This window comes from Macaca fascicularis, chromosome 2, assembly GCF_037993035.2.
Source record: "Macaca fascicularis isolate 582-1 chromosome 2, T2T-MFA8v1.1".
Taxonomy (NCBI): Eukaryota; Metazoa; Chordata; class Mammalia; order Primates; family Cercopithecidae; genus Macaca; species Macaca fascicularis.
Window position 1 is genome coordinate 157452481 of NC_088376.1, and position 24373 is coordinate 157476853.

Below are 24373 nucleotides of genomic sequence, written 5' to 3' on the forward strand. Positions count from 1 at the left end.
CTCAGGTGATCCGCCAGCCTTGGCCTCCCAAAGTGCTGGGATTACAGGCGTGAGCCACCACGCCCAACCTCATTGCTTTTTAATGGAGAAAAGAGCTACCCTTTAAAAGTCTGTTACAATTAATGTCAAAGCCCAGGAACTAAAATATGTCCACCAAAATATCACACACTTAAATCCTGAGTGATTTTAGGAAACTTGAGTATTTCACAGATTGTTTTGAATTAGATCAAACTGTGAAAACTTCTCCTTTCCTTCCCCAGCCCTCTCATAAATTCATAACTTTCTAACATATTCACCTGAAATTAAGGGGTTTTTTTTAGGTAAATGATTTTTAAAAATTCATGTTGATTTTTCTTAATACATGTTTATTTTAGAAAATATAAATAAGCAAAAAGGAAAGATCAACCGTAACCCCATTGCCCATGAGTTATCACTCTGAACAGCTTGGTGCATTCCCTTCAAGATTTTTTCCACCTACGTATATATGTATAAATGTATTACAACAATATGAAATAATAGGTATTACTGTAACTTGAGTGTTTTCTCTTAATATCTCATCAACATTGTTTCTCATTAATCTACAGTTATAAAATGGCTGCCTGGTGTTCCATGATTCATTTCCCTAGTGTTGGGAATGTTATGCCCCCACCCCCTTTTTCATTTTGTTATTTGGTATTATAAATAATGTTGCAGTGAACTGAGATCTGCAAATGAACTAGATAGAGAGTGGAGAGCAGAGGATTCTAAAGATGTGGAGACAGCATGATGTTGAGAAGGAGAAACGCAGAGAGGCTCTTGCTGCTAAAGTGTGGATGGAAATGTATGTAGAGCCAGACTATGCAGTCCTCATAGGCTACATGATTTGGCTTATTATCCTAAGGCATTAGGAATAAAGTTCAGGCAGGGGGCACAGTGAACTGACTGGGGTTTTACAAAGACCCATGGCTGTAGTGTAGAGCAGGAATCCAAAACCTACAATCCCTGGCTAAATTCAGTCTGCCATTCTTGGATACAGCCTGAGAACAGTTTTTACATTTTCAAGTAGTTATTTTTAAGTCAAAAGAATAATATTTTGTGATGTGAAAAGTTACCTGAAAATCATCTGTTATAAAGTTTTATTGGAACACAGTCACACTAATGTGTTTACACATTATCTGTGCTACAACTGCCAAAGTTGAGTATTTGTGATAGAGACTGTCTAGCCTGCCAAGCCTAAAATATTTATTAGCTGGGCCTTTACAGAAGTTTGCTAATTCCTAGCATAGAGAGTGCTTGGGGGAAAGGCAAGCATGGGTGTAAGCAAATTCTCTCCTCCTGCATCCGCTCTCTGCCCTTCTCTGTGCCCCAGGGACTGACATCAGTCAGACATGCCCTTCAGCTTCAGGTTCTGTTTAGTCAATAGAAGAGGGAGAGAATAGGATATTCCTCCTATCTCAGCACCATTTGGCTGATGGCACTGGCCCTCTGCATCATCAGGGGAGCCCCTGGAGCTCCAATCCTCTCACACTCTAATAAAACATGTCCTTCCCTTTGTCCCTTCAGTCTTAGGGGTGATAATGGTTTGCTAGTCCCTGGGTGCCTCAACCCCCTTGTTGTTTTCCTTGTCCATTCTGTAAACCTTTTAATTATCTTCAAAACTCTAGATTGTCTTCTGTTTCCTGTGAGGACCAGATTGATAGGAAGTCCAGATGAAATATGTTGGTAGCTGGGAGGGGATGAGGGGACCTAAGGCAGGTGGTGGTGAGGGAAGGTGAAGAGAACATATTTCAGAGATGCATAGGAGATAAAATGGAGAGCACTTGGTGATAGAGTTGGAAAGTAAGGCAGTGGGGAGGTATTTGTTGACCCTGGTTTCTGGGTTTTGTATCTTGGCAGGTGGTGGGAGAGATCCACATTTAGGAAGGAAGCTTATGAACTCATTTCTCTCCAACATTTTATTATGAAAAAAATGCAAACCAGGAAAATCATTTTTGGATTTGTTAAATTAGAGAGTACTTCGGAGTCATCCAAGAAAGATGTCAAGTTAGCTACTGAATAGTTGAGTCTGGAGCTTGACAAGGACATGTGGGCTGCAGATACACCTTTCTGAGTTGCCTGTGGCTTCCGAACTTGCTCTCAAATTACTTTCTCACAAAAGCCTGTCTGTCCTGCCCCTGCACACTAGCTGTGTGCCCCGTGCTACTATGTAGTAGCATCGTTTCTCACAATTATAAACTTGTGTTTAGTTATGTAATGTCTGTCTTCCTAAGTAGAATTTAATCTCTATAAAAGCAGGGACCTCATCTTGTTCAGAGCAGTATCCCCAATACCATTGTTGCACTGCCAATTGCTCATCTTTTGAGCCACCACTTGGTGTGCGCCATCTTCCTCCTCTCCTGCCCTGGTTCACTGGGGCAATGCTTGCTCTAAGCTATTGATATTGCTATGCCACAGCTGCTCACTAGGGACACAGTATCTACAGCACATCTGCCAAATCAACCTGCTTCTGCAGTCACCCCAAGGATGGAAAACAGCTTTGTGCTTTGCCCTCTACCTGGGCTATGCTGTATTAACAATATTACAAATACTGTATTAATGATTACAAATACTGTATTAATAATAGCCAACATTTATTAAGCACTTACCATGTGTAAGCCACTGTGTACAGTACTTTATAAATTCTCAAATTTTTCCTTACAATATGACCTTATGAAGTCAGTGTCATTATCTCTAAGAAACAATCTTAGATAAATTAAGTTGTTCGATGTCACTGGTGAGAAAGAATTTGAATCCAGATCTGTCTGACTCCAAACCTATGATACCTTGTATATATCCTCAGTGCCTGTCTAGGTATGGTTTTCAACTTTGGTCATTATAAACTGGAACATGGTCAAACCTGAACAGAGACTTTCACACTTCAGAGGTGAGCCAATTGGCAAAGTCATTGGTCCAATGTGCTGAATTATGAAAGACTGGACAGATAAGCAAAGTTGTGTATCCATGATACTAGAGGGACTAAACCTCCAGACCAAGCTCAAAGGGCTAGTCCTGGATAATCCTGAGCCTTGGGCATTCTGGATTTCTCTAGTCGGTTCCATGACATCTGTGTATGGTTTCAGAAAAATCCGTTGACATTGACACTTTCTGGAATACTGTTAGTTCTTCTCAAGGCCATTTGCGTGAAAGTGATTTATGTTCAGGTCTTATCTTAGTGTTAGACTGTGAGCTCCTTGAAGGCAGAATTTAGATGTTACTTGCATCTGCTCAGAAGTCAGCATACTTCCTGGAATGTTGCCAGGTTTAGCAAAAACCAAAACAGAACATTTGTTGTTTGTCTGAAATTCAAATTTAACTGGGTGTCCTGTGTTTTTTCTGGCAACCCTATTCCTGGCACATAGCTAACCTCAATAAATATTGATGAGTGAGAGGATGAATGAATGACTAGCACAGTACCAACAAATGGAGAGATAACCTGGTAAAAACTTCAATTGACCATATAAAAGGCACTTATCTAAATTATGCCTAACAATCACAGAACAACAACACTGTGTCTGGTTAACGTACTACTTTTTAAAGTCTGACAGTCTGGCTTTGATTGGAGATACATTTTCTATCCATGCTTTGTCAGCCACTTTTACTCAGTGTCCACGTGGGAAGAATACTAATCTCCTGGTAACGAAGGTGTTTTGTTCCAACAATTTCACATCTTAATTCCGCACATTTCTGATTTCATATGTTTGTTTAATTGTTTATTAGTGTGTACCAGTTGTACAAGAAAATTGATTTTGGGTGGTATATGGGTTTCAGTCATTCTGAAGTACAATCATCTCTGTATCTTCCTTTAAAATTGCCAAGATTGTGCTGTTACTCCAGCCAAACCCTGGGGTTTTGGGTAAAGTCATTCACCGTGATTAAACCATCAGGCCCAATTCTGTTTGGAAAAAGGTATATCTGCAGTTAGTTCACTGACAGTTAATTTAAGAAAGAAAATATACAGACAACTCATTTCACATTAATTCTGCTGTTGCTCCTTTTTCTCTTAACTTTGTTTTTCTGAGACAAGGTCTGGCTCTGTTGTCCACGCTGGAGTAAGTGATGCAATCTCAGCTCACTGCAACCTCAAGCCATCCTCCCAATTAACTGATACAGACACACACCACCATGCCCAGCTACTTTTTGTATTTTTAGTAAAGATGGGGTTTCACCATATTGCCCAGGCTGGTCTTGAACTCCTGAGTTCAAGCCATTCACCCACCCTAGGATTACAGGTGTGAGCCACCATGCCCGGCCCTCTTTTCCTCTTAACCCTTGACTCCCTGCTCCTCCTCTCCTCCTCCTCCTCCACTTCGGTTCCACTGGTCATAGCTAAGCGTGAGTCAGAGTTACTGGGGGGCTTATAAAGACACAGATTCCTGGGCTCCACCCCTAGAGTTTATGATTCCATAGGTCCAGGGTGTAGCCTGAGATTCTGCATTTCTAACATGTTCTCAGGTGCTGCTGCCGCCGCTACCACTACTCTCAGTAGCACTCAAAGACTTGTTGTCCTATATCATTCTTTTCCTTCCTCTTCTCCTTCCCTTTCCCCTTTTCTTTAAGATCCATATTTCATGTCCTCGCTTTTCTGTTCCCAGAGCAGCATAATACAATAATCTTCCTCTGTCTTGGTCCCATAGATTTGTTTTTCTGGTATTCTTTCACCTCCAATGGGTAAAAGTTAACTTACACTTCCTGTTCAATGTAGTTTAGCATCCTGCTGACGTGTGATGCAGAGATCTCTCCATCCACTTCGGCAATATACGTGTAGAGAAACTGGAAGGTGCTGAACGGGATCCGAGGCAACCCACCATTATGGTCACATGATAAGACCTCACACACTATCTTGAGAGTTTTGGTAATAGTCTATAAAAGTTACATAAAATGAGGAGAAAGTTACTCTTCCAGGCAATATTCCTGAGATCCATTTAGATAGAAGAAAGAAAACAAAAATATTCCTCTATAAAATGAAGTGCGAACAATTTAAGATTCTAGAAAGCTTGGAATTTTTACATTCAAATGTCACTAATTCATTCTAAAAGATATTAAGTATTGGGTATCTTTATTTTTTTCTTTCTTTGTTGGAAGACTACTCAAGGAATTAAATTTATAAATTCCTAAATAGTTTAAAGATATTTGTTACTTTAGTCTGAATAACCTCACTAAAGGAGGGAAGTTGATTTGCATTCTATATAATTAGAATTATTTCTTATTAGCCTCCAATCATATCTCTAAAGGGCTGAGATAAATGGTCTAGCCTATATACTCCAGCAAGATACTATATACTTCAGCAAGACACAGTAGAGAAGGTAAGAGAAGGGTAATTTCCCCAGGAAAATAGAGTCCCAAGAAGATACTGGAAAAATGGTCTTGAACATCAAGCTAAACGTTCCTCTAAAGCATCTGGGCCCATCTGAATAGAATCACCTACTGCTTTATTTAATATTATGTAATACTAACCCTTATATTGCTGAGGAAATATTGGTTGACAATGAGTGCCAGGAATTTTAATAGAAGGGTTACTACAGAAGCAAACTCTCCTTACAGTGAAACTTGAACATTAAAGGAGCATGCTCAGAACTAATCTCATGTCGTTAAATAAACCCACCCTTTGAATAAATGATACAAGCGAAAGAGTTGTGAAATGAAGGTCAGCATACAGATCTTGGTGGTTTACTGAAACTGATGATGTACAGATCATCCTGACACAGCCTTCCAGGGATCAGTGAATGATCAGTCCTGAGTGGTGGCTTAGGGTGAGTGAAAAAGCAGCTGCTGTATCTTCCCACATGATTAGTAGAGGAGACTTGTCCTGCCTTAGCAGTTGATGTTTGCTGTTCTCCTCTCATCCTCTCCCAGAATAGAATGATTGCCTAGATGGGGCTTCTCTAACTGTGGTGTGTGTTACCCAGGAGTGTAATCTATGTCAGGAGGTACTAGGGTGTGTGTTATCCAGGAGTGTAATCTATGTCAGGAGGTACTGAGGTACTGAGGATATGAATAAACTCTTCCTTGAGTGATAGTTTGACTTGATGGCAAGTAATTTAAACATAATTTACAATAATTATTAATTTTAATTGAGTTAATATTTAAAATTTGTTTCTTTACATTTAATAAGCATTGTTATTTTATGAAACAAAATTTTCAATAAACCACATGATGTCAAAAAAAATTGAGTTTGAGGCAGGCCACCTTCCTTTCCTCTCCCCTGCCTCTGGGGGTCCTCTCATGGAAATCGCTGTGAAACACTGCATCTTCTAGGCACTTCCACTTAATTCAGAGTGGGTGGGAGGGCAGGCATGGGCTAACTAGTATACACGAGGCTGTCTGGGAGGATGGTAAGTCATGCATGTGAGTGAGAGAATGGTTTGGGGTAGATTTGCGAGCACACTCTGAACTTTATAATTTCCACACACAGCTCACCTGTTTCTGTAAAAAAACAAACAAGCAACCAAAAACAACCCTCTGCACCCCTAATGCTTTGTTCTGTTGCCCTCTCCCATGGGGTGCTGGTATGGGCTGAATTGTTCCCCCTAAAATTCATATGTCGAAGCCTTAACCCCAGAACTGGAGAATGCGATTGTATTTAAACATACAGCCTTCAAAAAGATAAGTTAAAATGAAGTCAGTAGGGTGTCTCTATAAGAACAGGAGTTAGGACATAAAGCGAGAGCCACCAGACATGCAGGCACAGAGGGACACAGTTCGAGAAGCTGGCCATTTTTAAGAGAAGGAGAAACACCTCAGAACAAAGCAATCCTGCTGACAGCTTGTTCCCAGAACCTCTGTCCTCCAGAACTTAGAGACAACAAATTTCTGTTGTTCAAGCCACCAAGTCATGGCAGCCCTAACAAACTAACATAGGGGCTTTCAGCCTTACGCATCATTTTTTATTGATTATTCAAACAACAAACCTTCAAATTCTATTGCCTCGTAAGATTTTAAAATATTTTTAAAGATTTAATAAATGGATGAGTGGATAAATAACTCTTTGGACTGGAGCTATTTGGTAAACTGACATAAATCTAAAGTAAACATATCTTCATTCTCTTGCACAATATTTTTTTGGGGATCCATTTCACAGAGGTAGTCTTTAAACATCTTGCAAGCTTCATTTTCAAAGTCAGAGGTGAAAGCCTTGAAATGTGAATTATTTGCTTTTAAAAAAGTCATTCTTTCCAGTGAACATGATTATTTTCTACATATGTGATCTCTTTTTTAATAATCAGTTCAGTGGAACAGGAGGTGGCATAGGCCAGTCCAGAAGAAGGAGTGCTGAAGGGAGGAGGAATGCAGGTCTGCATGCCATCGCATTCTGAATAATGTGTATTAGATGCAGAGAGCTCAAAATGGAGTAAATGTACCTATTACCTACTGGAGTAAAAATTCCTGTTACTAGACTCTTCTATAAGGAACAAACTGGCTTTTCTGAATGGCATAGAGATCCTGTCTTACTGTTGAATTGGCAAAGGAAAGAGAAATTCTGGGCTTGCCTCTAAGGATATATGAATTAACTAGGATGCAAGGTCTCCACCAGATGGTGACCCCTGACTTAGTCTCAGCTATAACAAAATACCTTAGACTGGATAATTTATAAACAACATAAATTTATTGCTGACAGTTTTGGAGTCTAGGAAGTCCAAGACCAAAGGGTCAGCAGATTTGCTCTCTGGTGAGGGCGTGTTCCTCATGAATGATGTCTTCTATGTGTCCTCAGTTGGTGGAGGGGCAACTTTTATAACGGCACTAATCCCATTCATGAGGGCTCCACCCTCGTGACCCAATCAACTCCCAGAGGCCCTACTTTTAAGGCCATCACCTTGGAAGTTGAGGTTTCAATTTATGAATTTTGGGAGGACACAAACATTCACACCATACCACTGACTAGCCCCACATTTAAGATCCCAGAAACAGTCCAGCATGATAGAAATGAATATAAGGGTATTGATTACTGGTTTCATAGGGTACCCCTTATTTACAGACTTAACCTCCAGGCTGACTTTACCTCTAGGGGTTCTTTGACATGGGGATGATGCAGAACAAAATCAGATATGTCAAGGCCTCTTAGAATTGGAGGAGCTCACTGTTATTCAGAGGTAGGCCTGAGGGTGTCTCAGAGGAAGCAAAGAAGTGGGGATAGAATCACAGGATGTCAGAGGTAGATGAACCTCATGGAACACTGAATCCCACCTCCTTGTTTTAGAAGGGAAGTAGAAAGATCCAACTTACCTCGTGGTTTCCCCTCTCCAGTTTGGGAGGCAGGTACATCAGAGGAAACTTAGCATCTACACAGTGGGCTAAGTAGAGGGAGGGTTGGAATTTGACTTTCCAAAGTCACTCTTTGTTACTCTGAGGTATGGGGATACGGGAAGGCCTCAGACACATCACACACTGGTGAGGGGCTGTGAAGTAGACCACCAGAGCCAGGGAGCAGATAGGACACCCTGGCAAAGACTCAAAGAGGCCCTCAACACCATTGAGAACTGAAATGAGCCGGTGGGGGAGGCATCGTCAGCCTTTCACCAGTCTGGGAGAGACATGACCAAAAACTTAAGCTGCAAGCAGCTAGCAACCAGACAGACAGGCATTGCCATGGAGACCAGAGATGCCAGAGAAGACTGAGGGCTGTGGGAAACGACTGCTCTGTGGTCCTAGAGTCACCTCTTTCCATCTAAATTCAACTGCCATCTTGGAGAAGACAGCGTGGTGAGGAAAAACCTGAGATACTGGGAAATTTACCGTTAGGCTGTTTCAGTTACTGCATCAGACTAAAATTTCAGGATTGGATTGAATTTATTTATTATTTGACCCTTTGTGGGTGGGGTAGACCAACAAGATCATAATTAACTGCAGATAAAATTTTAAAGATACATTTTTCCCATATAAATGCTGTAATTTTCAAACTTGTATGTATCTCGGGGATTCTTTCAAAAAACCATGTTTTTGATTCATTTTAAGTTATTTTAACAATGTTTAACAATGTAAGTCCATATATAAGATACCCAAGCTTTAGATATCTATACATATAAACTGATTTCAGCATCTTTGGCTTCAAAACAGTAAAATTGATTTTCCAATATCAAACACATCAAATTTGGAAAAGGCATAAATCTGTATGAACATCCTGCATCTATGGAGGTGTCATGACTAAATTCAGAAATAGCCTTATCTCTCTTTTTTTTTTTTTTTTTTTTTTTTTTGCTTTCCTGTGTCTGAGTTTTGCATCCAATTCTGTTTATTACATAGTTTTCTATAAGATTGTACCCCCTTTAAAAAGTGTCTATTGATATATATTCTAGGTGTCTGGAAGTCTTTTTCTGCAGCCGGCTCTTGGCTGTCTCTGGGAATGTGAATGGAGGGAGTGGAGTGAAAATAAATCTGAGGGCAATATTCATAAATAATCCAAGAGCTACACTGTAGTCAACTCTCCCCAGAGCCTGACGATGGTGTCTCCCTCTGCCCCTCCCAGCCCCTGCCTCTGCCTGACGAGCACAGAAATGACTTTGCTTTAGAGAGGAGAAGGCCAAGGCGAGAAGAGGCATGTTTATCATCAGCCCTGGAGAGTTGACCACATGTATAGATCCACTGCCCTTCCAGGCCCGGAGGGAGATTGCCCCCTCAGGAACAAAACAGTCAAGCTAACTTACAACTCCCAGAGCGCTGCAAGCAAGGGCTAAAAACTTCAGCCACTCGATCTCCTCCGTGAAGCGACCCACATTCATCACACTATTAAACAGATCTGCTGGAAGATTCACCACTTTCCACATCTGGGCCAGCTCCTCTGCATGGACGATCAGTCTCCCAGCAACCTGCAGGGCAGGGGACAGACACAACACGGAGATGTGGGAGAAGTTGAGACAAGGCCCTGAGAAACACCCCGCCCCCAGGCCAGGTCCACATCTCCCAGCACATGGCAAGGGGCGGGAGGGGGTGTTAGGAAGGTACAAGATGGCTCTGTGTGGCAATTATCTTCGCAAATCCTAGTGAAGAGCATGCTGAAATATAATTTATTAATTGTTAAACTTTAGGTGTCAGAATTATGCAAAAGATATACATTCATATTACATTTTAATTTCTGGTGACAATAGCTTTTATCTGCTATTGTATTCCTAAATTTTTTTATTCCTTATATGACAGATAGAACAGCCTGAAAACAAAACCAAGGGGTAGAGGGCTTACCTCAGACCACTAATTAATGGTAAAATTAAAACAAGACATAGGTCTCTTTCTTCCAGATTGCACTGAGTTCTTAGCTCTAGACCTCAAGCACATCCCTCATGCTTTCCCCGGAATGATGTGGGGTATGTGGCTGACCCACGGGGATTTGGTCTGGACGCCTAATGTTGCTTGATCCCAGGTACGTTAGAGCTCTGTCATGTTCACTGCACAAGGTACTTGGTGGATAAAAGGAGGGAAGGTGACCGGTCGTTGGCAACCAATGCAACAAGATCACAGATGCCCCTGATGAAGTGCTCCACCACCTTTCCTGACCCTCTGATTCCAGCGAAATGCTAAGCCTCTGGCACCAAGGTAGTTAGCCGCACCAGTCCTAAATCACCCCTAACCTCTCTGTCCTGGATCATAAAGCAGGGTATGGTGGTGCTCAACCGTATTTCTTGGGAATTGGCCAAACCACAAACTTTCTCAAACCGGACCCTCCTCATGCGTTCATTCACCAGGCAGCTCCCAGGATGATGTGGCTGTGAAGAGGCTCACAGCCTCTCCCTAAAAGCTAAAAGCTGTGTCTGGACCTGGGATAGCTGGGGAGCTGAAATATGCCCTTCCCCAAACTGTGATTGGCATCATATTATGGTCTTGATCAGTAAGGGAGACACTGTCGAGTGACTGAGGACCTGCACTTTTCTGGAGAGACGAGATTAGCATTGCATTGAGCCCCTGTACATTCTGCCAGCTTCAAGGAAACCTGGGATGACCCCACCAATGACTCAGCCTACAGCCTATTTCAAAATTATTCCCATTTCCCCAAGGGAAGATTTACTTTCAGTCCACGGTTTAGTGTATTTTAGGGTGATGCTAAGTGGTCAACTGACTGGCAAGAGAACAGAGGGCTTTCATCTGTACCCACCCAGCCTCAACACTGTGCTACCTTCCCCTCAATGCTGCAGCAGGGCCCTTACCTGAGAATGCAGGATCTTTAACACCTCAGGTGTTAGCTCTGCCCAGTTACACAAAGCAACTCGCTCAGACTGCTCTCTCACCGGAGGCGTCTCTCCACGGGACAGGGCCTCAAAATAACTACAAGAAAAAAGTCAGAGAGTAGGAGGAGCATCCTATATCCAGTGGCCTCTGGCTGTTCTAGCAATCCTTCCCCCTTTTTCTGAGGGAAGGAGGTAGAGAAAGGAAGCTTTGTGAAGTGGCTCCTATGTGTCATTGTGTTTAGTTCACTTACACATGGGAAAAGCCTGAATGTGTTACTCTCCACTTAGGGCACAGAGAATGCTTAGAGAATACAAAACTTTGTTCTTCTCTAAGGATGAGGAAGAACCAAGAAAAGTTTGGGTATGCAATTCCCTGGAGCATATCGGGTTCAGGTTTTGTTTTTTTTTTTCCCCATCTCTGAATGTTTTATACATGCAGATATATATTACATATGTATATATAATCTTGTATACATATGTATTATGTGCATATATGTATTACATATGTATATATAATCTTGGAAAGAGAATTTGGAAGATAACTAAAAAGTGATGTATGTAAAAAAGGGGAAGACAGCACAGGAATGGTGGCTAGGGCCTGTAATCCAGCAACTCCAGAGGCTAAGGCTGGAAGAGCACTTGAGCCCAGGAGTTTGAGGCTGCAGTGAACTATAATTGTGCCACCACACTCCAGACTGGGTGACAGAGTGAGACCCCCATCTCTGAAGAAACAAAAAAGGAGGGAAGGGGAAGAGATGGAAGTGTCCTAGGGGTGAATCAGGAAGGGTTTCTGGCCAGAGGTAGTGAGGCTTGGAGCTTCAAGAGGGAAGGGAGAGAGGGTTGTCAGGGCACCGTGCAAGGCTCAGGAGAGAAGACAAGCCAAAGAAGGTTTGAGACAATCTGAAGCTATATGGTGACTGTGAAATAAAACTGTTTCTCCATCTTCCCTCAAAATTTTCAGTAAAATCTGCCTGCTCCTCAATATTTTGTGGAGTGGACTTTGTTTTGGGGCATTGTAGAACAAGTACTGAGTTCCGTTTCAGGATTGGCATAAGATGAAAAGAGGCTGCCTGCAGCAGGGAACGGACATGAGCCGCTGACATGTGGGTCACCAATGCTGTATGGCAGCATCTGTCTCCATCAAAGCCTGGTTATTGACGATCCATGAGCCACAAATTTCTGTCCCTTCCTGCTTTTTTCCCTCCATTACTTCCTCCAGATCCAGGTAGTATGTAAATAAATATAGAGGGAATTTAGTAAAAGTCTATTTTAGGGTCAAGCCATACAATGATGGGCTAACCATTGCCTGTCTCTGAGCCACATAGCCAGGCAGAGCTAAAGCTACATGACTAAAGCAGTAACTGCCAGTCACCCCTTGGAGGTCATCAGCAGGAAGGGCAGAAGAAAAACGTTAAGGCCACATTTAACAACGTGCATGAGAAATCTCTGCACACAGATCAGTGTTGGGGTGGGTAGGGTGTGGGTGCAATGTGACAGTAGGAGCGGGGTGTGGCCTCAGGCTTTATAACCAGACTTGGGTGGTATAAATGGGAGGGACAGAGACACACAGCACCTCATTCTACAGAAGTGCTGCCCAGGTAGAGTAACACTCAGCACCAACCTCTCTGGACTTCTTGTGGGATTGGTTAGACAACATGGAAATAAAGCTGTAATCATGGATTTCGTTCTTTGGGTTATTGAGCTTCATTCGCAAGTGATCAGGTCCATGGTTGTACACATAGATTGCAAATTTGTGTTGTAACACATGCCTACCAGAGGACAAATAAGTATATGTCCTGCCGATGCCTGGTAAGAGGTTTCTTCGTTGACAACACATGTATAGTGAAATTCTTACTTGCAATGGATTAAATACGTATTTTGTCTTGGAAATACTTCGTAGAGTTTTATTCTCTAAAATGGTACAGGTTTTAAGTAAGTCACATACAACCATCTGAGCGGTGCTTTTCACGTCTGGATAGAAAGGAGGGGGCTCTTAGGTCATGCCCTCCTTTTTCATTGTGGTTAAACTACAAACTAAGTTTTCATGGATGTCTAAAAAATTATAGCACATGATACAATATGAGAGCGAGCAGGCTACAATAGTGAATGCCTTCTTCCATAAATTTCAGGGACAGTACTAAGCAATGTCATCTTGCTTATTATAAAACAGCAGCACAAGGACAATAAAATGGGTTTGAAACGAATGTATAAGATAAAGTCTGTCTATCTGACTATGCCAAAATAAATTAGTCTTCTGATGCTAAAGTTCAATCTTAGAGGCAATATATAAAATTTAGAATGGAAAACTAAACAGGGCTCATTACTAGGCGAAGCAACCGCCATTTATGTTTCTTTTTATGAGCACCCCTGGTCTATTTTCCTTCCAGTTGTAAAAGCTGCATCCTAATCCAGCCCGGGAGCACAGCACTGGCCCAGAGACTCCGAAAGACCCCTCTTAGATGACATTTTGTGTCTTCTCAAAGGTGTCCACACTCTCCCCACCATCTGCACAGTATACCCGCTCACAACCTCAGGCTGAGGACATCTTCCCTTCCCCAGCTCACTGGCTGTCTCTCAACGGCCTCTCTCACTCTCCCCTTCCTACTGAGAGCCTCCTAAGCAGGGAATCATAAAACAGTAAAAATAGCCTGAAAATGGTCCGAGAGGTCTAGTTATCCTCCAGCTCCTGTCTCAAGTCCTGGTTCCCCAGTTTCAAGCAGGCAAGTTTGTCTAAGGAGCAATTTCATAGCTGAGAGGCTTTCTGTGCAAAGCTGCTTCAATCCCGGCCCGCAGCGATTGTTGTGTGAGCTCCATCTACTGAGCAGCCTCTGGAGGTCTCTCCTGAAAGAAGGCCCGCGTGTTTGAGGCACACTGTTTTCAGCCATGCCCGGGGACCCCATCACTCTGCTTGGCCTTTCTCCAGAATACAATGGGTACTGTGCGGACATCTTTATGTTGGCAGAACAAATCAGTTCAGAGAAACACTAAAGAAAATAACAATTTCCTCAAAGACAAGATACAAAGCGTCTTTGGTTGGGTCCAAGTAAGAGTTTTAACACAGGGGATGAAGTGTCTCCTTAAAGGGGTGAACTAGCTGGACTGGTCCCACCCCATCCACCCAGGGCTGTCGCGTCCCTACCCCGGCTGCACTGCTGCCATCTAGAGGTGAGTCAGGAGAACGAAGAAAGGCAGATTAAGCTTCGGAGATTCCCAGCCCTTCTTTCCACCGGGACTGGGAAAAGGAGAGCAGGGAGGAGGTGGGTGTGCATACGCTGGTGTGAGGCGGTCACTTAACTCTTGCTGCTTGCCCCAGGACACGGGCTATTGACCTGGCGTCCTACTGCTCAGTCTGGCTCGCTTAGGGGAGGCATCCCATCCTCGCCCGACTAGATGTAATATTTACGTGTGGATTTTAAAGCATCAAAGCAATGCAAGAGCTAAAACAAAGACGCTGCCAGTTAGTCCCGACTCCCTGGCTGCAGCCATGGCAACCTCCGCGGTTTTCCAGGACCCTGTCTCCCCGCCCGTCCTCCAAGAGGTGAAGGCGATAAAGGAGCACATACTCGGCCCCCCACTGGATGAGGTCCTGCGGCTGCGCCCGAATGGCGGCTTTGGCAAACTCCTTCAGCATCTTCGGCAGCTCCGGCGGGATGCATGTTGGCTTATCTGTCTGAGCCATTGATTGGTTGACCTATTCTCAGGAGAAAAAAATACATAAGATGAAAACTTGGACTCAAAAGATGAGAGCAATCCTGGACAGGAGGTCACCCAGCCTCTGTTTGACACTCTCAATTTTGGGGACTCTGCAAGATAAATGCATTCTATGGTTACACAACGCCAAGGTTAGAAAGCCGTCTGCTAACCCCTACTTTTTGTTCTAAATACTTATGTCCTTTACATAAAAATTACACAGCCTTGTTCATTTAAGAAGTGGAGGTCAGCAAAAAATTCCCTAATGATATCACCCCAAAATATTGGATGTCTCCTTCCAGAATTTGTCAGTATAAATATATATGTTTGTAAAATTTTAAAATGAGATTATACAAAACAGTTTATTTACTCAAAAGTACATCATGAACATCTTTGCATGTCGTCCAGCTCTTATTAGCTGGGTAAGAATTGTAGCAAAATTTACTTTGAACCCTCTATGAATTAACATTAGGTTATTTCCACATAAAAACAGTCATTAAACAGCCATTTGATGAGAGTCTCTATAGCTGCATGTTCTTTTCCACTCTAATTGTCAGGCGGAAAACTAGTACATTTTCTCTCAAAAAGTTCCAGGACAAATTGAAACAAAACATGAAAATCCATAAAGTGTATACAATTCCATCCACAAATAAACAGATCAAAAGATTTTTGTCTGCTTTTAGTAGAGAAAGGGACAGACTAGATATGCTAAAAAGCTGTCCCTCTTCAAATCACCTAGAGGCCAGACAAATCTCAGTACAAGCCTTTCACATTGCCTTGCTGGGCTTGCAGTGAAGTGAGAGAAATCTTCCAGTGGCCAATGAGGTAAGCAAAGTGGAACCCGCAGTGCTGGGCAAACGCAGAACCTAGGGCTCATCTGGGCAAATGTAGATGGCAGGAACTTGAAGCCTTGAGATAAATGGCCAGGGAGGGTGGGTAGAGACCAAGGATTGGGCTCACAAAAGGCAAATGTCTGGACTAACGGACTCCCCTTCTGACCTAAACTTGAGACCCACCCAGGGACTCCACCCTCAGCCGGAAAAGGTGTGGCTGAAAATATCTGCCTACAGGCGGGGGTAAGCAGCAAAGAGACCTGTCTGCATTGCTGCTTCTAGTCAGGAGAGACACAGTCCCCCAGGAGTTTGTAGCCGCGGACTAGTTCTAAGTTTTCAATGTATACCAGCACCAGCACGGCTGGGAAATTCCAAGACAAGAAACTAAAGTGGTCTTAGGTTGGTGGGACTTCATGACCTTTTACTTTATTTATATTCTTTTATTTGGAGGAAAAGGATGATAAAATAATGATTAATTTTAGACTTAGAAAAGTATTAGAAAAGTTTTAACAGTAATATAACCACTAAATCTGTAGAGAGGAAAAAAGGAATTTTTTAAAAACACGAAAAAGCAAACAAAACATGCCTCCCAATGTGAAATGGTATACCAACATATACCTGCCAAGTGCTGAAGAATGTTGGTCTTAACTAGACTATAGTCTTGTTTCAGGAATCTCTCACTTGGTTTTATTGGTATGGGCTAAACAGGGCTTCCGTTTCATAAATGAAAGTCTCCAGTTACATGAATGAAAGGCTCCAGGTCAGAATCTCAGAGGGTTTCTGTGAGTAGCTTGGAACCAAGCACAGGCAACTGCACATCCCTGTTTGGGTTTGGAATTGGAGGTGGTGGGTTTGGGATGTGGTTACTCTTGTTTGGAATGCATTCCCCTCCTCTTAACAGGTTAATTCTTCCTTTGGAAATCTGCTCAACCTTCCCTGACCACCCTGTCAGTTCCATTGTACATACCCTTTCAGAGCATCACTTACCCATCGTTGCTGTGATTCTTTGAGTAACATGTGCCTCTCCCACTAAACTCCACGGCAGGACTGGTCAGTTTTTGCTCACCACACCATCCCAGTGCCTACCCAGTGCCAGGAACTTAGTGTTCAATAGATACTAGTAAAAATGAACGCATGATAGCAGTCTGTGAGGTGCTAGGTATAAAAGAATGCGTGATAGCAGTATGTGAAGCGCTAGGTATGCCCATTGGTCCACCTGACAATTCTCCCAAAGTTATTTTTATATCCCTGTTGCTGATGAAAAAGCAGAGGTGTGGCTCCTCCGTGGAGGGCTCTGATTCCAGACTTTTTTTTTTTTTTTTTTTTTTTTTGAGACGGAGTCTTGCTCTGTGCCCCAGGCTGGAGTGCAGTGGCGCGATCTCGGCTCACTGCAAGCTCCGCCCCCCCGGGTTCACGCCATTCTCCTGCCTCAGCCTCCCGAGTAGCTGGGACTACAGGCGCCCGCCACCGCGCCCGGCTAATTTTCTTGTATTTTTAGTAGAGACGGGGTTTCACCGTGTTAGCCAGGATGGTCTCGATCTCCTGACCTCATGATCCGCCCGTCTCGGCCTCCCAAAGTGCTGGGATTACAGGCTTGAGCCACCGCGCCCGGCTGATTCCAGACTTTTGAGTCTCCCTATCACTGTCCTCAGGGTAAGAAACTGTATAATAGTATTCTGGCTACAAAATACGCACACAAATTGGCCAGAAAGCCATAATCCCCAACAGTCACATTCTCTTGAAGATCTTGCCTTTCCCTTGCTCTGTGAACAAGGAGAGGCTCAGAAGCCAGGGGGCGTCCTGCAGGGCTCCTCGCTCAGACCAGTGCAGCCCTCGGGGCGCTCAGAGCCCTGCCCTCCCTCCACTTCCCCTCGGGGTGGCTACCTCAGGCTCGCTCCCAAACCGGCTGTCTGGCCTCAGGCGAGAGATGTGGGGAGAGACCCAGTGCCTCACACCCTTCTTAAGAAGAGCAGTGGAACCTCGGCGGGGAGGGCAGCAGCGGCCAGGGGTGACAGCAGCGGCGGGGCACGACCGCCGTTAGCGTTAGACGTTAGCGCTCCGCCTTCACCTGGCAAACCCTGCGCGGGCTCCGCTGCCAGGTCACCCGGGGTAGGGCCGGGCGCGACGTCACAGAGCCGCCCCGCCCCGCCTGCAGCGGCGGGTTCCCAGGGTCCCGCTAGGGCGGGGCTCGGGGAAGCTGAAAGCTGCTTTTGGCTTTGCTGTTGGTGGAAGGACCAGACGGCCTGGAGGGTTAAGGACAGGGCTGGGGGCGTTAGGAAACCCGGGCTGGGGGCATTGGGGATGGGACAGAATGTGTAGCCATTGACCGTGCGCTTTTGTAGGTGAGAGAGCGGAAGTGGAGCTTGATCTTTCGGCTTGTGGAAAGTGGACAGGTGAGAAGTCCTCGGGAATCATAGTAACAACACTTCTTACAATGCGTTTTTTGGTGCCAGGAATTGTTCTAAGTGCATTACACATATGAACTCATTTCATCCTTACTGTCACCCCATGAGGCAAGTACTATTGTTATCCCCATTTTTACAGATGAGGGAACTGAGCCCAGAGAGGTTAAACTTGTCTAAGATGTTAGCAAGTGATAGAGTCAGGATTTGAACCTGGGTTGCATGGTCCCAGATACCTCACTCTTGACCTTATAATGCTAAGAAAGAGGGATGGAGCGGATAGGAGCAGAGCCTGAGTTGCCTGGGGACAACAGGGAAAGATAGACAATCTTTACTGGGTAGAATGTGGTCACTGTGCCAGGGCACTTTTACAAACATGATGACATCAAAGTCTCATGGTAAACTCTGAAGGTAGATATTACCTTCGCTTTGGAAATAAAAAACAGGCTCAAGGCTTCGAGTAATTTTGCTTGTGATCAAACAGCTGGCAGTAGGGCCCAGCGCCCAGCTTGACTCCAGGTCTTCTGATTTCAAGACTGTTTTTTTGTTTTGTTTTGTTTTGCTTTGCTTTGTTTTGAGACAGGGTCTCTCTCTGTTGCCCAGGCTAGAGTGCAATGGGGTGATCGTGACTCACTGCAGCCTTAATCTCCTAGATCTAAGCAATCCTCCCACCTCAGCCTCCCAAGTAGCTGAGACTACAGGTGCGTGCCACCACACTAGGCTAATTTTTATATTTTTATAAACGGGGTTTTGCCATGTTGCCCAGGCTGGTCTTGAACCCCTGGGCTCAAGTGATCCACCCCGCCTTGGTCTCCTAAAGCATTGGGATTACAGGTGTGAGCCACCGCACCTGGCCTCAAGACTGTTCTTTTTAAGCACCCAAGGAGGCAAGAAAAGCCCCATCTTTCTCTGCTATACCCCTTGTCACTTCACACCCATTTTAAAACTGCCCATTGCATCATCTAATCCTTCAGTCCATTTATACTACAGTGTGTATTAGTCTAAATAGATTAGTTCACCCAGGGCCTTCAAAGCTTTCTCTGGTTGTGAGATGAAAGCCTTTGTCTCTCCTTAAATCAATTTTAAGCATCAGTGAACAAGTAGGAGAACTAGATTTTTGGCTTATGCATGCAGAAAGCTTTTTGCAGCCTGTTGTCATCCATTTGTAAAGAGGCCACTCTGCTGGCATTTGTCAAAATCCTGCAGGTCCTTGCACACCTGGAGAAACCTGGATGATCTGAGAATGGCCACTGCCCACAGGGCAAGATCTGGGGATGAAAGAAACCCAGTCACTGGCTATCACCTGCCTTTCTGAGGCCTCTGTGGAGGGGCTGCCAGGTGTTGGTATAGGCATCTGACCAACAGGGTGTGCCTTAGGATGGAAGGGGGAGGCTGGAGGCTTGAGGGCTGCAGGTGCGTCATCCAGGATAACAAGAATGCTCTGGCCACTGGGGTCTGTTCTGTATATGCACATGAGATGAAGGTGTGCCAATCTCTTCCTGCTTTCATGCTGAGTAAATAATGCTGACAGGAATGAATAATAATGATCTTTGTGCAGAAGAAGGGGTTTTTCAGACAAAGCACTAGCAGCTGGAGATGGAAGATGAAATAAAATAGAATTTTAGTGTAGCAGGTTAAATCAAGGGAGGAATTTCATGGCACTGTCTGACTGAGGTGGTTTGATGTCTGTCTGTAGGAGGCCAGGTTGAGAGGCATAGGTTAGATTATCCTTGATCTATCAGTCAATAAATATAACATGATACAGTCAAGAGAATATAATTTTACAGGGAAATGATAACACAATTCAGGAAAGTTGCTTTCTTCTAAAACAGAGGTAAGATTAGAGAGGGAGGAGCACATAGATGTTACTGGTAGTGGTCTAGCTCTTGGGGTGGATGGTGGGTTCATGGGTGTTTATTATGTTTCAGTATAAAAATCTGTCTTAAATATTACAATAAAATCCTTTATTACATAAATTCTTTTATCAAGTAGGCTATGTTGTTTTCTGCTATTTTCTTGTACAAATTAATATTGACTACATCCTTTCTCATCATTTCCGTTTTCTACTAGATAATTCCCATCAACATACAAACATGCTCTAATTTCTCCCATCATTTTCCTCTTCAGCTTTCACCCATTTCTCTGCTTCCCTTTATTGCCAAGTTCTTTAAACGAGTTGCCCATACCTGCCACCTCTAATTTTTCTCTTCTAAATTTCTTTTGAATCTACTTGAACCAGGCTTTCAACCCATCACTCCACTGAAATGACTTGCGTCAAGGTCCCCAATGACATGCTGTTAAATCCAACATCATCTGTCAGCCTCGGCTCAACCTATCAGCAGCATTTGACCCTGCTGATCACTTTCACATGCCTGAAACACTTTCTTTCCTTGGATTCCAGGACATCACATTCTTGGTTTTTCTCCTTCCTCATTGGCTGTTCTTTCTCAGTCTCTTTTGCTTGTTCTTCTTCCTCTCCCTGACACTTTAATCTTGGAGTGCCCCAGGATTTACACTTGGACTTCTCTGTCTACATGCACTCTCCCTTTGATCTCATCCAGTTTCATGTTTTAGATATTACATTTATGTCTTCAGCCCTAATCCTTCCCTAAACACCACATTAGAATATCCAAGTGTTTACTCTGCACCACTGGATGTCTAATAGGCTTCTCAGACTTAATACACCCCAACTGCACTCCAAGATTCCTCTCCAAACCAGTTCCTCCAGGCTTCCTCATAGCAGAAAATAGTAACTGTAAATTCCAGTTGCTCAGGTTAAAAACCTTGGCATTATCCTTGGCTGCTTTTTCTCTCACACCTTAAATCCAATCAGAGCAAGTGCTATTGGCTGTATCTGCAAGTCATTCAGAATTGGAGCACTTCTCTCCACTTCCATCACCTTGGTCCAAGCAAACCTCACCTCTTACCCAGACCACTACAATGGCTTCCTAACCCATCTCCCTGTTTCCGCCCTTCCCTTCCAGTGGTCTGTTCTCATCACAGCTGCCTGATCAAATTACTGAAAACCTACAACTGATCATGTCATTCCTCTGTTTAGAACCCTCAGTGGCTCCCACCTTATGCAAGTAAAAGTCAAAGTAACCCACAGGCCCTTAAACTCTCTGAACCCATCATTTTCTCTTTTCTCCTTCCTCACGTCCCTCCAGCCATGCTGGCCATCTTATTATCCCTCAGAAAGGCCAGACCCTCTCCTGCCTCAAGACTTGTGCACTTGCATTTCGTCTGCCTGGAACATGATTTCCTCAGGTATCCACATGGTTCACTCCTTAGCACCTTCAGTTTTGTATCCAAATGTGACCTTCTAAGGGAGTCTTATCTGACTCTTTTAAGTTGAACACCAATATCCCTTCTAACTTCTCTCTTGCTTTACAATCAGTACATACTATGTATTTTTAAATTTTTGTTTTATTGATTTCTCTATATTTTTCCACTGGGATTGATTTCTCTATATATTTTTTGCATGGGATTCTGTTTTTTTAAATTACTGTTGTATTTCGGGAGCCTAGAACAGAACTGTGCACATAATGGGCACCATAAATATTTGTTTACTGAATTAAATTCTCCTTTTTTTTTTTCCTCTCCTTCCACCTTGCTTCCCCTTCCTTCCTTCTTCTAAGAGGCCCTTCTGAAAAATGATACTTCAGTGTCCTTCGGCTTTGCATGTTCAGTATCTTAGGGACTAAAGTTCTATGTGGCCAAGTAACCACAGGTCTGGCACCAGAGAGTGGGATCCTGACTGCCTTCTCTACCATCTCAACCTTATAACAAATATCAACTGTCTCGTACTAGCTATGAGCTCAGAAAGTCAGTTCTCCCTATCCTGTGTGGCTTATATTTTGGCTCACTTTCCTCAGATCTTAAGTGTGCCATTTCATAGGAGGAAATGAGAGTGATCCTGTCCCACCTGCTGCTTGGATCATGGTGAGGCTGGGGCTGAGCAGTCATGATGGGTACACCATACTCAGGACCTTGGTTCAGGTTCAGCACAATTCTGGGATTTAGCTGAGGGGTGTGGTTGTTAGACTCCCCATGGAGCTAATCTACCCTGTGTACATAAACTTCTTTCACATATACATTTGTTTTCTTTTGCTGCATTGCAAATTACCACATACTTAGCAGCTTAAAACAACACAGATTTATGATCTGTTTCCACAGGGCAGGAGTCTGGGTAGATTAGCTTGGTCCTCCGCTAAGGGTCTTGCCCAGCTAAAATCCAGGTGTTGGCTAGGGCTGTGCTCTCACATGAGCCTTAGGGTCCTCTTCCATATTCATTGGTTGTTGACAAAATTCAGTTCCTTGGGGATGTAGGACTGAAGTCCCTGTTTCCTTGCTGGCTTTTGGCCAGGGATTGCTCTCAGCTCCTAGAAGCCACTCTCAGGTCATAATGCCATGGTCCTGGAATGGCAGTTTACAACACTGATGTTTGCTTTCTTCCAGGCCAGCAGAGGCATCTGTTGTTGTTTCTTTTGTCCTTTTTTTAATGCTCACCTGATTAGATCAGATCCACCCAGGATAATCTCCCTTTTGACTAACTCACAGTCAACTGATCAGGGACCTTAATTACATCTGAAAGTTCTCTTTCGCCACATAATATTAATCACGGGAATAATATCTCCTCATATTCACTAGTCTCACCCACACTTACAGGGATGATGGGATTATGCAGGGCACATATACCAGGGGGTGGAAATGTTGGAGGCTATCTTAGAATCCTGCCTACCACAATATACCTCTTTGTGAGAGAAAATGATGAGAAGGTCTGTCATCTCTCTTCAGAGTTGGAACCATTGGGATGACAAGTACAGGTACTCATTGTGGTTCTGGATCCCCTCCTCTTCCTGCTATCTCTGTGTGTAGTCTTCTTCCAGAACCTAGGAGAGCAACACCTCCTATAACCCCTCAGTTATGAGAAACAAACCACAAAATTCCACATAAATGAAAATGTCTACCTAACCAGTCTACTTCTTTAAGGACTTGAGTGATTGGGGGGAAAAAAGGAGAATTTTTACCACTGGGAGGTGGAGTGAGCTGTGTGGACAAGGTTCCTCCCTTCTTGACACCTGTGTCTTCTGTGGCTGCCCTGATTCTCCTTAGGACTGCCCTAGCCTCAATGGCACATTTGCATACATTAGAAGGGGCAGACATAGCCCCTTGGGCATATGGCCTGACTAGTAGTTTAGGAGCTGGACTTCAGCCCACTCTTATACCTCAGAAAACTGCCTGGTTTTCCTGCCTCCAGAGCCTATTTCTATCCCACATTATTCATCTTCTAAATATCCACAACACTGCCTTGCTCCTCCTCATCACCAAAAACAACAACAACACTTTAGTACTTGGTTTTCTATCTTCCCTTCATGAGAACTCCTGTCCTCCTATGGATACAAGTTTGCCAGCTAGTTCTCTGCCCAGATGACTCCAATCTACACCTACATTCTCAACCTCCCTGCTCAACTCAATCCCTTGTCCAAATGTCCTGGACCTCATTCAAACAAGTTCACAAAGGGCACATCATCTTCCCCAAGGCCAGCCTCAAACATTCATAGTGCTGTCAATGGAGACATCCTCCTCCCTCTTATCCCACTACAAACCTAAGAATCACGCTTAGCCACTCCCCTCTGCCTCTCCTCACACAGCCCATAAGCTTCTCACCTACAGGTCCTGTGCCTTTGTCCATTTCTTGCCAGTCTCACTGCTCCATGTTGATCTAAGCCCTTAGCGTCTTACATTCACCCTGTGTTTCAATGGTTTTCTGATCATGATCTCCTCCATTTCCTCTCCCAGTGGTTCTCAGCTTGGGGGTGGTTTTGCATCTCTAGGATATATTTGGCAATGTGTGATGACATTTTTGGTTATCACAACTGGGAGTGGGCTGTTGTTAGCATGTAGAGGGTAGGGGCCAGGGCTGCTGCTAAACATCATACAAAGGAGAGGAGAGTCCCCCAAACAAATAATTATCCTACCCCAAATGTCACTTGTGCTGGGATAAAGAAACTCTGACCTATGTCAATTCCTCTAAGTTTCCTGAATGTTCTTAAGAAAATTGCCTCCTCACTGGAAAAAAATTATTTCCCATGTCTACTTCTGCTTAAGTTGATCTTCCCCTTCCTTTTCTATGCCAATATATCTTCCCTTTCTCTTAAGGCCTTGCTGGATAGCAAGCCCTCCGGCCTGTGTGCTGGGCTAGCCTCCATTTGTCCCACTAGGTCCACTCTGTAGTCTTCTCTAACCTGGTGTCTGCACCAGAATAGTATCTCCT

General features: G+C 43.8%; 1 protein-coding gene and 1 long non-coding RNA gene across 4 annotated transcripts in view; one reads left to right on the plus strand and one right to left on the minus strand.

Annotated features, from left to right (window-relative positions):
* The window catches only part of LOC135969397 (uncharacterized), a 110714-nt gene that overhangs the window by 914 nt on the left and 85427 nt on the right, over positions 1 to 24373 (plus strand). Inside the window, exon 2 of one of the 3 annotated variants that reach the window (XR_010584634.2) lies at positions 9482 to 13436. The exons of 1 other annotated variant lie outside the window; for it this stretch is intronic. This is a non-coding gene — a long non-coding RNA (uncharacterized lncRNA). Of the gene's footprint in view, positions 1 to 9311; positions 13437 to 24373 lie in introns of those variants that run through there. One more of the 3 variants, XR_012431615.1, reaches the window with a different exon arrangement.
* Positions 2593 to 14939, minus strand: LOC101866006 (ropporin-1-like). Its single transcript, XM_045385552.2, has 5 exons — positions 14735 to 14939; positions 11151 to 11268; positions 9660 to 9821; positions 4703 to 4878; positions 2593 to 3910 (listed from the first exon to the last, which is right to left on the minus strand). The coding sequence occupies exons 1-5, from the start codon at positions 14848 to 14850 to the stop codon at positions 3844 to 3846; spliced, it is 639 nt and encodes a 212-aa protein (XP_045241487.1). The 5' UTR covers positions 14851 to 14939; the 3' UTR covers positions 2593 to 3843.

Excerpts from the sequence above, each read along its gene's own strand:
- LOC101866006 (XM_045385552.2), bottom strand. The coding sequence starts at position 14,850 with ATGGCTCAGACAGATAAGCCAACATGCATCCCGCCGGAGCTGCCGAAG. Across the intron at positions 9,822-11,150 it reads TAAAGATCCTGCATTCTCAG|GTTGCTGGGAGACTGATCGT; the intron begins GTAAGGGCCCTG and ends CCTGCCCTGCAG. Across the intron at positions 4,879-9,659 it reads CTTGCAGCGCTCTGGGAGTT|ACTATTACCAAAACTCTCAA; the intron begins GTAAGTTAGCTT and ends TAACTTTTATAG.